Source organism: Cricetulus griseus, chromosome 4 (assembly GCF_003668045.3).
Source record: "Cricetulus griseus strain 17A/GY chromosome 4, alternate assembly CriGri-PICRH-1.0, whole genome shotgun sequence".
Classification (NCBI taxonomy): Eukaryota; Metazoa; Chordata; class Mammalia; order Rodentia; family Cricetidae; genus Cricetulus; species Cricetulus griseus.
The window spans coordinates 210,190,616-210,206,849 of record NC_048597.1 but is presented as its reverse complement, the minus strand read 5'-3'; the positions used below and the strand labels follow the sequence as shown (position 1 = coordinate 210,206,849).

The 16,234-nt window shown below is 45.2% G+C and overlaps 1 protein-coding gene across 1 annotated transcript in view; it reads left to right on the top strand.

The window, feature by feature from the left end:
* Positions 1–15,348, top strand: part of Ephb1 (EPH receptor B1) — a 298,236-nt gene extending 282,888 nt beyond the window's left edge. Inside the window, exons 13-16 of the mRNA XM_035444232.1 lie at positions 2,791–2,940; positions 9,564–9,757; positions 11,131–11,286; positions 15,240–15,348. Of these exons, the coding sequence (XP_035300123.1) occupies positions 2,791–2,940; positions 9,564–9,757; positions 11,131–11,286; positions 15,240–15,348 (609 nt within the window). The remainder of the gene's footprint in view (positions 1–2,790; positions 2,941–9,563; positions 9,758–11,130; positions 11,287–15,239) is intronic.
* Positions 15,349–16,234: the final 886 nt, after the last annotated feature.

Below are 16,234 nucleotides of genomic sequence, written 5' to 3'. Positions count from 1 at the left end.
GCTCCAGATTTGGCAGAGGAGGACACTTCCAGACTCCCAAATCATCTCTTTGAAATTCAGAACTACACTTTCATCCCTCATGCCTCCCAACAAACACACACAAAAGATAAGCAAGCTCACAGTCTCGTTTACTTATGGGCTTTCTCTACCTAGTCCTCCTCTTTCTCTCTTAGTCTTGCACACACATACTGCAAGTTCCCACTCATTGAATCCCCCCTCTCTCTCTGTCTCTCTCTGTCTCTCTGTTTCTGTCTCTGTCTCTCTCTCTGTCTCACGCATGCACACACACACACACACACACACACACACACACACACACACACACACACCACTTCTTTCTCTCTCTTACCTCACTGAACTCAGGTGTTGTCTACATTGTACTTTCTGACAGGGTCTGTTACTGGCCTAGAGTTCACCAAGTAGGCTAGGCTGGCCAGCCATGAGCCCCAGGCATATGCTTATCTCCAGTATTGGTTTTACAAGCACATGCCACAACATCTGGCCTTCTTTATATTGGCTCTGAGGATCAAACTTGGGTCCTCATGGTTGCAAGGCAAACACTTTACTGCCTGATGTATCACCCTGGCCCAACCCAAGCATTTTTTTAAAAAAGCAACCCCCCTTATCCTTTGGAGAAGACAAGGCTATCTCATGATGTTGCAATAACGCTTCCCTCAAGGTAACATAGAACAAGGGTCTCTGAGCTCCCACTTGATGACATTTATGAGTTTGGCAGTCATTGGATCATCAGATGAATTTTGTACCGCTTTTCCCAGCCATGGGTACCATATTGCCAAAGCCAGTAAATAGTCATGTTCTAGGGATGAAACGACAGAACATCCCTTGCAGGGCAGCCTAAGCCCATCCTCCCGGCATTTGTCATGCTTCTGGCATTTGAGCTGAGGACATCTCCCACTACAAAATCCTGCCAGAATCCCCAGGGGAAATCAGGACTGTCTTCCTTGCGGAAAGTTGGACATGTGCCGGGAAAGGTCCAGGCCAGGTGGCCTTTATTCCTCCCAGCCCTGGTGAGGAAGCCAGATAAAAATGCACTTTGATGCTTACTGTTGCTTCTCCCTCCATCCTGTAGATTAACCACTTAAACATTTTTGAGGCATTTCTGCTAAATTCCACCATAGATTTTGGTGATTTGAATGGATTGTAAGAGTGCTCAATATAAAAGTTAGCCTCTTACAGCTGAAGCATGAGTCCTGGGAGGAAAGAAAGTGGAGCTTGTTGCCCCTGGTGCAGCCTCCATTGTTTGAAGGATTATGGAGTGAGTCACTGCCCAGGCACAGAACAGTGCTGTGGTGTGAAATACTGGTACTTGAGGTGATGAGTAGAAGCAGAGGGTCACATGTGTCCTAGGGAATGACCTGTTTGGGTGATAACTTTGGTATAGATCACATTAACACATAAAGTCTGTGTCGGTGTGAGTGTAGGACAAACCAAACTGTGCCTTGTTTTTTGTCCCACCCTCACCACTCTGTTTCTTTCTGAGGAATCACTGGCCTTGCCTAGGCTAGACTACTTGAGCCCTTTCATGCTCTCATCTGGATTTTCCTTCTGCAGTGAGTTGGTCTGGCTGGTGACTTGTTCTCTAGTGAAAACAGTAGTTAACATGCAGGCAGTGTGGCATCAGACCTATATGAAGAGGAGCCACTTATGACAAACGTGATGAACAGACTGTGCAGGTGCTCATGACCAGAAGCCCAGAAAGGTTGAGTACTTGCCCTGGTCACACAGGCAGAAGAGGCCAGTACTGGTGTCTAAACTGGTATCCCAGGTTTCAGACCCCCCGCAGCTAGCCTCCATCCTCATTCTCCTGTGTTTTGAGTGTCTATTTTCTGGTCTGCCTCCCCACTATGCATGTCTCTTGATAGCAATATGTATCCTCTCTGGGCAGCTCTTCTCTGAGACCCCAGAACTTCCTCAGATTCTTCCTCAGATATCCCAGGTGCTGTTTGCTCATTTGCTGACTAAGTGATGGAAAAGGTGGATTCCAGCTCTTAGGTTAATGATGACCAGGTCTAGAGGCAAGCTAAGGGCTAAATAGAAAACTGAGTTAGACACATCCAGCATGGTACTCAGGACAGGAAAGGCAGGGCGAGAAACCAAACCAGCCCTTTGGAAACAGGATCTCCTATCTTCCAGATCCTGACTTCTGCTGAAGGGCAGTTGGGATGACCAGCATACAAACAGGCCAGGGACCCTCACACCCAGTGCAACCAGGGCTGTAAGCAGGATGTGGAGCCAGGAAAACCTTCCCTCAGAGATGGAGTACAATACAAACAGGGCCTGAGTTGCAACTGTGACTTTTCAGTAGGAGGGTCCTTAGAGATTATGCCCCTGTCACTCCTTTGGGTTCATTGTATTTCCTCTTGATTCAAATCTGTGGTGTTTCCATTGACATGAGATAAAGACAACCATAACATACACCTCAGGTAGCCAATATGATGTGATTCTAGTGAATTTAGAATGCTTGTACTCTGTCTTTGTACCACCATACCAGCACTAATGATAGAATCAGTGCAGGGTATCAAGGTGGGGCAATGAAATGCCATTGCTGTCATCTACTTCATTTGTGGAATGCCCATGGGGCTAGTATAGGCCTTGCTGGTCCCCTTAGCTCCTCTAAGTAGACCCTCCTTAATGTTTCTTGCTTACTGGTCAAGGAGTTTCTTGGCTGTCCTGATTCACAGGCTGGGGCACTGCAGGGTATGGTGTGGAGTATTTGTGCCTTGTTTCTTTTTACTTCTTTGAACCAAATTTGGTTTCTCCTTCTTCTAGGGAGGAAAGATCCCTGTAAGATGGACAGCTCCAGAGGCCATCGCCTACCGCAAGTTTACATCAGCCAGCGATGTCTGGAGCTATGGGATTGTCATGTGGGAAGTCATGTCATTTGGAGAGAGACCCTACTGGGATATGTCCAATCAAGATGTAAGTATCAGCCACATCTAATTGCTGTAAACGCTCATCCAAGTAGACCTCATGCTGTGAGTGCCAAGGCAATGGGGATCAGAAGGAGGGGCTAGTCTGAAAGCCATGGACTGAGTCCCCATCCTGCACTGCCCATGACAGCTGTGTTGCTCCAAGCAAGTTACAGTTTCTGAAACTTTTAGCATCAGCTTAAAGAGAGGCAGTATAAGGAGCTCCTCTTCCCTGAGAGCCCAGCCTTGGTGGGCCAGCGCTAATGAAAGCAAAGGAAGTGGTGAGAAAGCTTCCCAAGGTGGTCAACTTCAGGCAGGCTGCAGGAGTAGGGCCCTGTCTATGGGGAGGACATCAACCTCCCTCCAGGCCGCCCTCCACGGAGAGGTTGAGAATGGAAGGCAGAAGTCACTAAAGATGCCATAAGTAGAGGCATTTTGGTGATGTTCTTTCTGGATGGGAAATTTGTTTCATAGTAAATAGTGATGATTGGATCTGATAAAATTCCATTCAAAAGTCTTGCGTGGATTTTTATACCACCTTTGACTTAGGCTATCCTCCAAGACTACTCTTCTGTGTTCTGAATGTCTACTCTCCCCTTGGTATCCAGAGGCTTGCGATTTGCAAATCCTGCATGTGTGTGTCTCCTGTTTCTCCTCCCCACCTTCATGGGGACAGTTCTTTTCCAAGGTTATAGGCTGGAAGAGACAGGGCTGTCCCCAGTATAGATCTAATTCATTCAGCTCCTACAGTCATACTGTAAGTGCATCCAAGCCTGGGTGGCCTCCAAGGCACTCCTCAGCTTGTGAAAATTGCCCCCCAGACAGTCTTTATGGATTTTCTCAGAAGACTGAGAAAGGTGGTAGTTTTCCAGCAAAATTATAAGAAAAGGATCTGGAGTGATTGTGGAACAGTACTGGGCACTGGTGTGTGTGGAGTGCTTTAGTTCAGAGCTGATGAAATGACTGCATCCTTAACCAGGTCCTGATGCCAACCATGTGGTGTCTAGGTCCTCTATTATCTGTGATTAGCCACGCCTCGCCTCTGCTCCTGTAGTGTGTCCAATCAGTAAGTGCTGGAGCTGACAGTAACTAGGCTGCTTTTATGAAATCGGCTGCACACAGCTTCCATCTATACTGTCTAAGTGAAAAATGTTAGCCAGACAAAGCAGACCCATCTTGTCCCCACCCAGAGACCTTAATCCGATAAAGAACAATTCAGCTCACATAGAATGGATTACAAAACCAACACTGGAGATTTGACACTTGAGATATTCTCAGGCAATGCATTCACCTGTGCTGAAAACAAATAGAGTTTCTGACATTGGGTTTCAAGAATTCCCCAATCATTCATTCAACACAGTCAACTCTTGCTAATGGTGACTAAAGCATGGCACTTGCTGATTCTACTTTTGAAGGGTTTACAGTCCAGTGGCATATACTGAGGGTTTGGGGAGCATTTAGGAGGAGGGAGGAAGCTTCCTGAATATTTAATATTTGAGTGGAGACTCAGAGGCAATGTGAACATCTGCAAAATAGTCGATAATTCTCATTTTGTTGTATTTTTCTAAAATAAAGCCCCAAGCCATGTCCCAAGTGCAATTTTGCTCCTAATGGAAACAGGAGGTGACATCATGCTCGTTCAGAGGGCCCCTGAGACCTGGCCTTGGGGGAGTCAGGCGGGGCTCCCAGCGACTGGGCTGCAGTCACCCTCACCAGAAAGCATGGAGGTGGTGGCAGTAAAGGATTTTACAGATGACAATTGAAAAGGCTTTAAGGAAGAGAATTGCAGAGGCAAGTCGGAGTGTTGGTAATTGGGCTTCTGGAGCCTAGGAAGATCTTTGAACATGTACAGAGAGTTTGTCAGCCCGAGAGAGCAACTTGGAACTTGTGCTGCTTGGATCTGATTGACAGAGATAATGAGAGTGGCAGTGTCTGTGGAGAGGAGCTGTGGTCTCATTGAAACATCAGAGCTCAACTTAACCCACTCTGCCCTGCTTCTCCACTGCTCTGCACTCCTCCATTTCACTCTCCCCAGTTCAGGGTCGAGTAGGTGCCACCTACCTCCAGCTCACTCACAGGAAACAGGAATTTGGGGACAGCCGAGAACTCAACCAAGATTTTGGGGGGGGCGTGGCTCACTTTCCAGAGAGGCTACAGTCACTTCATATAATCCCTGAAAACACTTGGGACTTTCTGCAGGTTCCTGGGTCCAATTCAACCACAGACCCACCATCTCTGGGATCATGTGAACACAGGGAGTCTCCTAGCTCAACATTTTGGTTAGGCCCTAGGATGTTTAATTACACTGGACTTGCGGGGTGTTCAAGAGTTATAGCAGACCATGCAGTAAGCTCAAATTAAGTTGCCTAGACTGCTTCTCCTATCCACTCCAAGAATTCCCCCCCTTTCCCCTTGAAATGCTTTTTGATCTTACCTAATATTCACTCTTTTGAGGCAGGGTTTCTCTGTAACTCTGGCTGTTCTAGAACATGCTCTGTAGTCCAGACTGGCCTCAAACTCCACTTGCCTTAATATTCATAAACTTCATCCTACTATGAGCCTAGGAAGGGACTTAGAATTCCTCCCAATTGATCTTCATTCCTGTTAGGCAAGATACCCTGGGCTCTGGCCTGAGGTCAAGTCTTCCCATACAATCCAAATGTGGCCACTAGCATTTGTCATTGTTAGACCTGTTGACTGTCTCTCCACACTACTCTCCACATCTATAAGTGAGGTGTGGTGACAGAGAATCATCTCCAAGTTCTAATAGAGGCCTAACAATGTCTTTGATCTAATGATACTTTAATAATCACCATGAGTCATATGTGCTACAAAACTTTAGAAAAGCTCTAGATCCTTAAAAAGAGAATAAAAATCTCCCGAGTGAAATCATCTCAAAGATGAGGACTAGCAGGTAAATGCTGCCCAAACACTGGTAGAGTAAGACCAAGGCTTTTTTTCTTTGAAGTTGAAAGTTGTGTTAGTCAGCTTTCCACTTGTTTAATAAAATACCCAAGAGAAATGATTTTAAAAGAGAAAAATCTATTTAATTTTTATTTTAGACATGTCATACACAATTATCTGACTTCATGGCTTTCAGGACTTTGTGAGATGGAACATCAGGGTAGTGACATGTGACAGAGGAAGGTGTTCATCAACTAGCAGAGTCAGGAAACAAAAAACATGGTATAGAAGGCAGGTTGTCAATATTCCATTGAAGGGCATGTCTTCAGTGATGTACTCTTTTCCTAGCTATGTGACATTTCTGGAAGGTTATACCTCCTCCCTCTAGTATCATAGGCTACTGAACAAGCCTTGAACACATGGCCATTGCAGATATCATGAGAAGAGTGTTACAGTTTGAATGTGAAATGTTCTGCATAGGTTCATGTTTTTCTTCACTTGGTTTTCAGATGGTGGTGCTGGTTTGGGTGCATATGGAATCTTCAAGAGCTGAGGCCTATCTAAAGGAAATAGCTCACTAGAAAACAGGCCTTGAGGGTCATAGGCCTTCTGGTCCAAGCTCTCTGCTTCCTGGGTGGCACAATGTAGCAAGCAACAACTGATTTTGTGCTTTGTCATGACTTTCCTGCTATAGTAGACCCTAACTCAATGGACCTGTGAGCCAAAATAGCTCCTCCTGTCCTCTCTTAGCCATGAGGAATGTAACTAGCACAAAGTGTAAAGACTTTAGAAACATACATGCTTGGGTATCAACTTGGGTAACAGCAACAGAATCATCTAAAGGAAATAGCTGATGGAGTGAAGTCCCACTTAGTAAGCATGAATATAGGAAGAGAGTTCCCATGGTTGTCATCTATAGGAAAAGGTGAGAAATGGGATATGATTTAAAGCTCATGGGCAGAAGATTTGGCACACACATGGATTCCATCTTCTTGGTGCCCTGTCTGGAGTGCTTGGGTCCACAGTGCAGCACAGTGAAGTGCTCCTCCACAGTGCTCCTCAGCACTATTCCGCTGAGAGGAGTTGACTTGCTTGTGGGGAAAATTGGTTTGTCCAGTAGTGCCAGGAGTTTAGAGGAACCAATGCCTTCCACTACCTTGCAAGAAAGACTTTGGAGTCCCTAAACCCCATGGAACATAGAACTTGGACTCTAGGCCCTCCTACTGGCCACACCTAGCTTGACCTTAGATGACCCAGAGAGCAACTCTGAGCACTCACTGGACCATCCCACTTGTGTCCACAATGAGTGGAGACTCCATGCCCCTCAATCTGGCTGCTTGTAAGGAGTTAGAAAATGGCATATTGTCAGTGAGCCAGGCTAATGGGAACAATGTCAAGTCACTGGTTCTCATGGATCCCTTTGCTCCACTGTGTTTCAGCCCATGGATACCCCAAAGGCTCCAGCAGAGTGTTGTGGCCCCTAGGGTTAGATCATAGACACCTTACAGCTAGGTATCCTGTGTAATGTTAGCTGCAGTCTATTGCTCACCACATGCTTCAGGCACATTTTCTTCATGGGGAAAAGAGGGCCATAATGTCCTCCAAAGAGGCTAGAACAGAATTTGACTGACAACAGGTTGGAGGAGATAAAAATTATCTAGGGCTATACACGCCTCAAAAGACAGTGTTCCCAGTCACTCATCATTTTACACAGTAGTGGCACTAATGTGAGGTATATGTTCATTTTTCATCATATTAAAAGGAAAAAATAACACACTGATTATCTCTAGTAACCTCAGGTAAAACTGCCTCATGCTGTATGTACCATCCTTACAAACTGTAAAAATATAAGCCGATTGAGAACATTCACTGTTTGACCAATTTACAAGGTCAGAAAGAAAAGAACAATCAGTTGACAATAACTGGATTTTTTTTTAAATTGAGGTAAAAATACCAGAAAATCATCGAACTCCAAATAATTTCCTTTGCTGTTTAAGGTGATTCACATGTTTAATATAAAATCAATGCATAATTATTATAGACAATTAAATACAAACAAACAAGATGAAAAACACAAAGAACATCTGTATTCCTCCCTGCCCAGAGGTGGCTGCGATTTACCCCACAGTGTATATCCAACCAAGGCTGCCATGCAGTTACTGGGCTCAGTTTTGTAATGACTTTTTTTTTTTTATGAAATCAAGACTATGTTGTACAGTTAGACTTCCCACCCTTTTGCCTGATATGGTAGTGGGAGCTGATTTCCATTTCAACAGCTATATCACTTTAAAGGCTAGTTAGGTGCCTCGCTTTCTGTTGTTTTGTAAGTACGCCCTCATGCAATCATACAGTTAGCACTTGGGTCGTTTATGATTTTTTTTCTAATACAAAAAGTACATAGCAGGCAAAATTGACTTACGTGAGTTGAGAATTAAGAAGTACAGTGTGAAAACACACACAAATCTGAAAAAATAACCTCCTGAAATGTCTCAAAAATTTTACAAAGTTCTTTTTTTTTTTTTTCACCAGAAGGCATGGAAAGCACCCACACTGGATTAGAGATTTTCACTCACTTTGTGAAGCCACCTTGCTTTGGGGGCTGTTGTTACCTACTGAAGAGTTTGTTTGCCTTAACCTCCAGTCCTTGCCATGTTGCTGTCTCAGGAGACTTAGGGCAGCCTCGCACAGAAAGCATCTGAGGGGGCCAGGCATGGAGTGGGACCTGCAATGCTGATTCATCTCCTCCCTTTCCTTCCCTCAGGACTGAAAGAATGGGGTCATCTCAGGCTCTTGGAGCATATTTATAAATAACTAGTTCACCAAGTTTCTGAAAAACATCTGTCACTGCTGTTTAGTACCAGCTTTCAGGAAGGCAGATTTGAGCCCCAGACCTTCTGGTTTCTTTGTTTTGTAGACAAAGTCTTCTTATATAGCCCAGGTTAGCCCAGAACTCAGAATCCTCCTCCTATCTCAGCCTTTCAGTTGCTGGGATTACAAAAGTGTGACCCACCATGCCTAACTCCTATGCCTTCCCTATGTGTGTGTTTTGTGTGTTCACATGTGCACATACAGGTGTGCACATATGATAGTGATAGAGCCCTCAGGTGTCAGAAACATTGGATCTCTCTGGAGCCGGAGTTCTGGAGCTACAGACCATTGTGAGCAGCACAATATAGGCGCTGGGAATCAAACCCATTCCCCTGCAAGAACACTGCACACTCTTTACCACTGGAGTCATCTTTTCCATCCTACCTTCTATTCTGAAAACCTATTTATTTGTATTTGTGTATGTTTGTCTATCTGTATGTGCACCATGGGCGGGCAGTAATTGAAGAATCTAGAAAAGAGATCATATCCCATGGGATTGGAGTTACAAATATTTGAGAGCTGCCTGATAACGGGCACTGGCAACCAAATCTGGGTCTCCTGCAAGACCAGCAAGTGCTTTTAAGCAATGGGCTACCTCTCCAGCCCACAGACCCTCTTGTTCTTAAACAAACATTTACAGAGACTCAATTGTACCAGGCCCTGTGCCAGGTGCAGGGGACACAGAGGTACAAGATCTGGTCCCTACTTCCTAGGTAGGAAAACAAGGATGACAACAAATCACACAGTGGGAGATATATGGTGACCAATGAAGGCACCTATGCCAACCTGGCTGGAAGAGATTCTATCTTTGCTAATGATAACACCTTTCCTAGTGACATTGATTCTTGTTTGACACTACAGGTCATCAATGCCATTGAGCAGGACTACCGGCTCCCCCCTCCTATGGACTGCCCAGCTGCCCTGCACCAGCTCATGCTGGACTGTTGGCAGAAGGACCGAAATAGCCGGCCCCGTTTTGCAGAGATTGTCAACACCCTGGACAAGATGATCCGGAACCCAGCTAGTCTCAAGACTGTGGCAACCATCACCGCTGTGTGAGTCTAGTGAAGCAGGGTAATGCCTAGATGTGGTTGTTCTCATGGCCAGGGGCATGGCTGGCAGCCTTTGCTCTGTTGGGAGCAAAGTCGGAGTGGCACAGATTGTCTGCTAATGGAAGACATTCCCTGAATTTTGCCTTGTTTTTATCCTCCCTCCCTCTAAAATATATTCCCTGTGTGTATTGTGAGCAAGTATTCTGAGACCTGGTCAGGTTTCTCCCATCTGTTGGCACCTGTGGACTCTCCAACTATTTCTAGATGATCTTGTTTGCAGGAGGTACCTTTGTGTTAACTGCACTGATTGTCTAGGCTAGTGTAGCTGTAGGCTTGAAGGTTTTGCCAACAGTTACATAGGTAAAGACTCAATTGCTGTGGAACAAAAAAAAATACAAGGCATATTCATTTGATATGAATGGATGCACAAAACAGCTGTCAGGTACAGTGTCTGCTGTGATTCACTTAGATATATTTGCATGAACTCATCTGTTAATTTCTCTTTTCTACCAAAATGTAGGTGGCTACAGGCCAGTCTTTGTACCCAGTTCTGATTCTATACAACAAGTAGGATAAAGTCCTTGCCATTGTGGAGTTTAAAATAATGTAGGAACAGCAGACATTAATCCAATGATCATAAAAATATGTAAAATTGAGATCTTAACGGCTGACATGGCAGGGTCCTATGCAGAGTACCCAGAGCGCACACCTCCAGTTGCAATGAGAAGTTATCCGGTGATGCTATTACAGATGATATGTGAAGGGCCAGAGTGCACTCACTAGATGAGCATGCAGATTGGAGCAAAGGGCAATTGTTCAGCCTGGGAGGAGAGTCAGAGAAGCTCAGGGCCAATTGCTAAGTATAAAGTTGAAGTAGCTGGTGAGGTGGGCAGAAATAAGGTCACTCAGTGTCCTTAGGTTGTATTGGACATGACCTTCATTTTCAGAACAACAAACACCTATTGAAGGGTTTGGCATGTATATTGGTCAAGGAGAGAGCTTTGATGTGATTTTTCTGTATTTCGAAAAGCGTATATGGCTGCAGTGTGGGCCTTGTAAAGGAGAGCTCAAGAGAATACCTTAAAGAGGGTAATGCCGTGCGAAGATACTGGAAATAAACTCTTGTGGCCTACAGGGAAATTGTGTGTGAAACTGGAGTGATGTAAAGATAGCTAACATCAAAATTGCTGGTTCAGTTCCCTGTGTGTCTACCTGCAATCTGTTCAGAGAAGGGCAGTTGTGGCTCAGCTGTTTCATGCCATGCCTTTCAGATAGCAGGAAAAAGAAACTATTGCCAGCCGATTTGTCGAGGCTGTACACATCTTTTACAGGATCACATCTTCCGTGAGGTCACCTGCTCCTTTCTGTCTCGCCAGGCCTTCCCAACCCCTGCTTGACCGCTCTATCCCAGACTTCACGGCCTTTACCACCGTGGATGACTGGCTGAGTGCCATCAAAATGGTCCAGTATAGGGACAGCTTCCTCACCGCTGGCTTCACCTCCCTCCAACTGGTCACCCAGATGACGTCAGAGTAAGTGAAGAGACCCTCCTTTGTCCAGCCCAGATCTAGGTGTTCAGGCCCCTTCCCTGCTACTGAAGAAGGTGTGGGTCAAAGCTGGTTCTACACAGACTTGTGAGTCTGTGCTTCAGTAAGATGAAGGTGGGAGAAGGAGGGGACTGAGGTTGCTGGTACAGATGTATTCCGGGTCCTGGATAGAGTTCTTCATAGTCATGGCCATGTGCCATTGGTCTAATCATCAGGTCTCTTCCCATTTAAGTTTATAAATTCAGCCCACCAAAGAGAGCATCCAGATGGAAGGGAAGAACATAGCAGCCACCACTTTTAGACAGAGTCACAGGCAGGGGATGGCACTGACTCAGCATCTACTGAGGCTATGTGGGGCCGGGCGTCATCCTCACACTGGGACAACCCTTGTAAACACAACCATTTCCACCCCCTCACATTGCTTACCAGTCTGCTGCTCCCACAGGAGTGTGGAGGAATACACAAAATAAAATTATTCAAATAAGATGAGAGCTAGACAGGTTCTTAAAGATCCATGTGCTTCATCGTTTCCCCCAAAACGTTTCGAGCAGCACCACTTGTGGGAAATGTTAATAGGTTCTCCTTGGAAAAAAAAGGTCCCATGGTCAAATAAATTTGGGAAATACTACACACTTTATCATCCTTTCGGAGATTCACTGCTCACATTAGCATTATAAAGGCCATGAGAAACCCTGAAATAAAGAAGCCCATTTCAAATTATTAAATACCATAGAACCATAGTTTTGAGGGACAGGTTTGTATGGAACTGCAGTTTGGGAAATATTTATCTAGCTCCAATCTTTCCAGATTTTGAAGTAGTTGACACATGAGGCAAGTTGGAACACAAGGCTGCTTTGCCAGCTGCTGGTTCAAAATGCATTAACCACCTACCCCACAATTCCCCTCTAAGGACTAAAAGAGGTCTCAGCTTTTGCTGCCCACTGGAGCAGTTGGGAATCTTTAAGAAGTACAGAAGCCTAAGCCTGGAGATGAGGCTCAGCCAGTAGAGTATTGCCTCACATTCATGAAGCCCTGGGTTCAACCTCCAGTGCTGTATAACCTGGGGATGGTGGTGCAAGTCTATAATCCCAGCACTTGAGAGGTAGAGGCAAGGGGATCAGAAATCCAAGGTTTTCTTCAGTTACCATACCAAGTTCCAAGCCAGCCTGGACTACAAAGGACCAAAGTACTGATGCCACCTGCAAGCTTCTGATTAATTGCTATGTGATGAGAGCAGGGCTTAGGGGACTCAGTGTTCCCCAGGTGGATTCTGACATGTGACAAAGGTTGGGAAACACACGAAGGACCAGGCCCAAAGTTTGCTTTTGCCTTCTGTACTCAAATAATCCAATCAATCCTACACACACACACACACACACACACACACACACACTCACTCACACTCACACATGTACCTGAACTACAATGCACACTGACAGCATCAGAGTGGACTCTGGAAATCTGTGATACACATCTCCTATGGTGGAGGACCCATCAGTCCAGCAGGCAGCTGACACAGGTTAACTGGTCACCTGTTATGTGTTAGGCACAATGCTGGGCATTGGGGTTTTCTTATGACCAGGCCAGTTGTTGCATCTGGGAAAGAAGAGTGGAGATCCAGTCCTAGCTTTGTACTCCAGTGAAGATGGACAGATTCTAACACTGACTGCTTGCGGCCCCTACCTGGAGTCAGACTTTATCACTGTGAGGTTTATTCTTATCCTAAATGACAGAGCCTGGGTTTTCTCCAGGGAGTGGATTGAAGAATGTGCATCTCCATTTGAATCCACTAAATAGCAGCGTATGTTAGATAAAGGTCCATTTCCAGGTGGCCCCTAAAAGAGACAGCCCTACACATTTGAATGACTGCCAATTGGATCCCACAAAACTAAAAGAAAAAAGTTTAAAAAAAGAGCCAGCCTTCCCATCCTGCAGAGCATAGAGGGGATGCTTCTGGGTGATCAGAGGGCCTAGGTGTAGGTGTTCATGGAGTCAGGGCCACTCCACTTTTTTTTTTTTTTTTGACATGATTTCCCTCCTCCCCTCCATAACTGAACGAGTCAAATAAAGCTGTCCCTTCAGTCTGGGGAAAGTCACAGAAAAAAGGAACAAGGTGAGGATTAAAAGGAAAGTCAAACTGAAAATTAAGGGATTTAGTTCAAAGTAAAACACAGCCACACAGTACTGGAGCAATTCAGTTTGTTTCTTGAGAGATGAAAGATGGAGGAAAAAAAAGAAAATGAGCAACTCGATAAAATAGATGGTGGGGCAATTTGTGAATTCAAAATTCAAGCATGCTTCCCTGAAGTATTTGCTATAAAAGACACAGGCAATTTGCCTATCTCAAGCAGCTGCAACCTCAGGAGAGATGGACTACTGCTAACATGGGGGGGAGCGCAGCAGGGGGAGGCATAGAACAAAGGCGTTGTGGATACAGACCCAACCCAGGGACTGCCAGGGTGTGCAGTGTACAAAAAAAGCCTGTGGGTGCAAGGGCTGGGGAGCATGGAAGAAATAATCAGTACCATAGAAGAGTTTGAAAGGCTTGTTAGGGAGGCTAGGAACCACGTGCTGTCATATTTGAATTGTACTCCTCTCACTGCTTACCTGCTGGGTGATATTCAGTGCTTTACTTCTTTGAATGACGTTGCCTTGTGTGTACGTGCACATGTAAGACTAGTGCCCACGCCATTGGTTTGTAGAGAGACAAATGGAAGAGCATGCACTAACAAGCATGCGTTAGGCCCATCGCCTGCTCAGAAAACCTGGTTGCTGTTAAACTTACTGTCTGTGACTGCAGCTTCTCAGTGACCAAGAGACAAATGCATCCCTGAAGGTTTAGATAGGATAATATATAGCACACAGTATGCATTTAGGCAGTAGTCTATATTGTTATCAGCTAAGAAAAGATGCATGGGTCTCCTTGAGGTCAAATTTAGGCCACGAACTTGTTCATAATCCTTCTCACAGCTCATAGATGAAGCCAACCTGAACCTCTATCCCAAGATATATTCTTTGGATTCTTACTTAGGCAGATATTTTAAAGTTATTTTAAGATCACCCTTCTTAAAAATGCATGGCATTAAAATTCAAACAGAGTCAGAGATTGGAAGCTCAGGGGGAAACATCAGAAGCCCAGGCAAGCCCCATAGCTTTTCAATCTCAGTGGGTGTTCATTAATTTAGGCAGAAAGCTCCACAAAATAACCAAAGCCCCATAGAGTGTGCACTGGGAGAGTCAGACAGAGAGCAGAGGAAAATTCCAGTCCACCTTAGGGTCATGGCCTCCATGAAGTGGCTGCTTCTGGGTCTGTGGGTGAGGAATAGCATGGCTCATGAAGTTTGTGGGGGACAGGAGGGGTGCACAGAAAACATGAGTTTGGGCAGGGTAATATAACTGGGTGCTGGGGGTAGGGGTGAAGGATCTCTCAGAAGGATATCTTTCTGGTCAAGCATGAGGGCCTGAGATTTATGTCCAGAATCATGGTAAAAGAAGCTGGGTAAGGGCATTCACTTACAGTCCTAGGACTAGGGAAGGAGAGACAGGGAGATCCCTTAGGCTCACTGGCCAGCCACACTGTCATGATTGGCATGCCCCAGGTTAGTCAGTGAGAGGCAATCTCATAAAAACAACACTTAAAACAGAGTAATGATGACTAAGGAATAACACTCAAGGCTAGCCTCTGGCCTCCATATACATGTACATATATGTGCATACACCCCCCACTGGAGACTCATATACATTTGCACATATACAAAGTAAAAGAAAATCTGTATTCATGTTATTGCTAAATACTTGGCCTAATTTCACTTAAGATTCTGGGATTTTTAGCACATTTTTATGGCCACCCTACTAGTTTTTAGGAGCATGCCTTTGGTGAAAAACTCAAGCTGTGAAAGACTGTCCTAACTCTAACATTGACTTCTTTGCCGTTCTAGAGACCTCCTGAGAATAGGGGTCACCTTGGCAGGCCACCAGAAGAAGATTCTGAGCAGCATCCATTCGATGAGGGTCCAGATGAGTCAGTCACCATCGGTAATGGCATGAGAACACTTGCATTCATAGGGGAGGAGAGGAAGGAAAAGGACCAGGGTCAAAGGGAAACAAGAGGTTGACCACTGTGGAATGTGCAAGAAAGATCAGCTTTGGGGCTGGGAAACAACTTTCCATCTGTGAAGAATGAACTGGACCCGTTGCTCAAGGGCAATCAACGTTTCTACGCAACAGAAGCAAGTAGATGCCGTGGGAAACCAGACACGTAATAATAAAGATAGAGAAAGGTGATGCTTAACACAAGTGAAGCTGAAACCATATGCATTGGAAACCGAGGTGAACTCAACTCCTATCCAAGGGGGACTGGAGTTACCTGTCTTCAGGAAGAAGGGAAGGAGGTGGAGGGATGAGACACAAGCCTCGGGCTGTTCCATCTTCACCCTCACCAATGATGTTCTTTTCTTTTCTCCTTTTGTACTCCTCCCTGAGAGTCCCTCCTCCTCCCCCACATCCATTTCCCTTTGCTCATGACTCGTGTAGGGAAGTTTCTTCGAATAAAACCCAGCTCCTGAGTCTCCAGATGTCGTTCTGTCAGTTGCCAAAGGACTTTGCTGACCACTACTGCATGGGGATCCAACCAATTCAATTAATGTCTTCATATTGAAGAAGAGATGTACCTTCAATTGAAAACCTTGTTTTTCTTTTGTTTGCATTTTCTGCAAAAAGGAAAAAAAGAAACCACAAATTGGAAAAATAATAGAAAAACCTGTTTCCGTGTGCAAGCGCACACGTATGTGTGTCTGCGTTATAAAACGACTGTGCTTGTTCGTGACAGATGCAAACAAGAAAAAAGAATTGGGGAAGTTTTGGCCCTAGGAGGCTTCAGGGGGCTGGAATTCGCAGTTGGCCTGGCTTTCTGTTTGGCCCACTGGCCACTTGG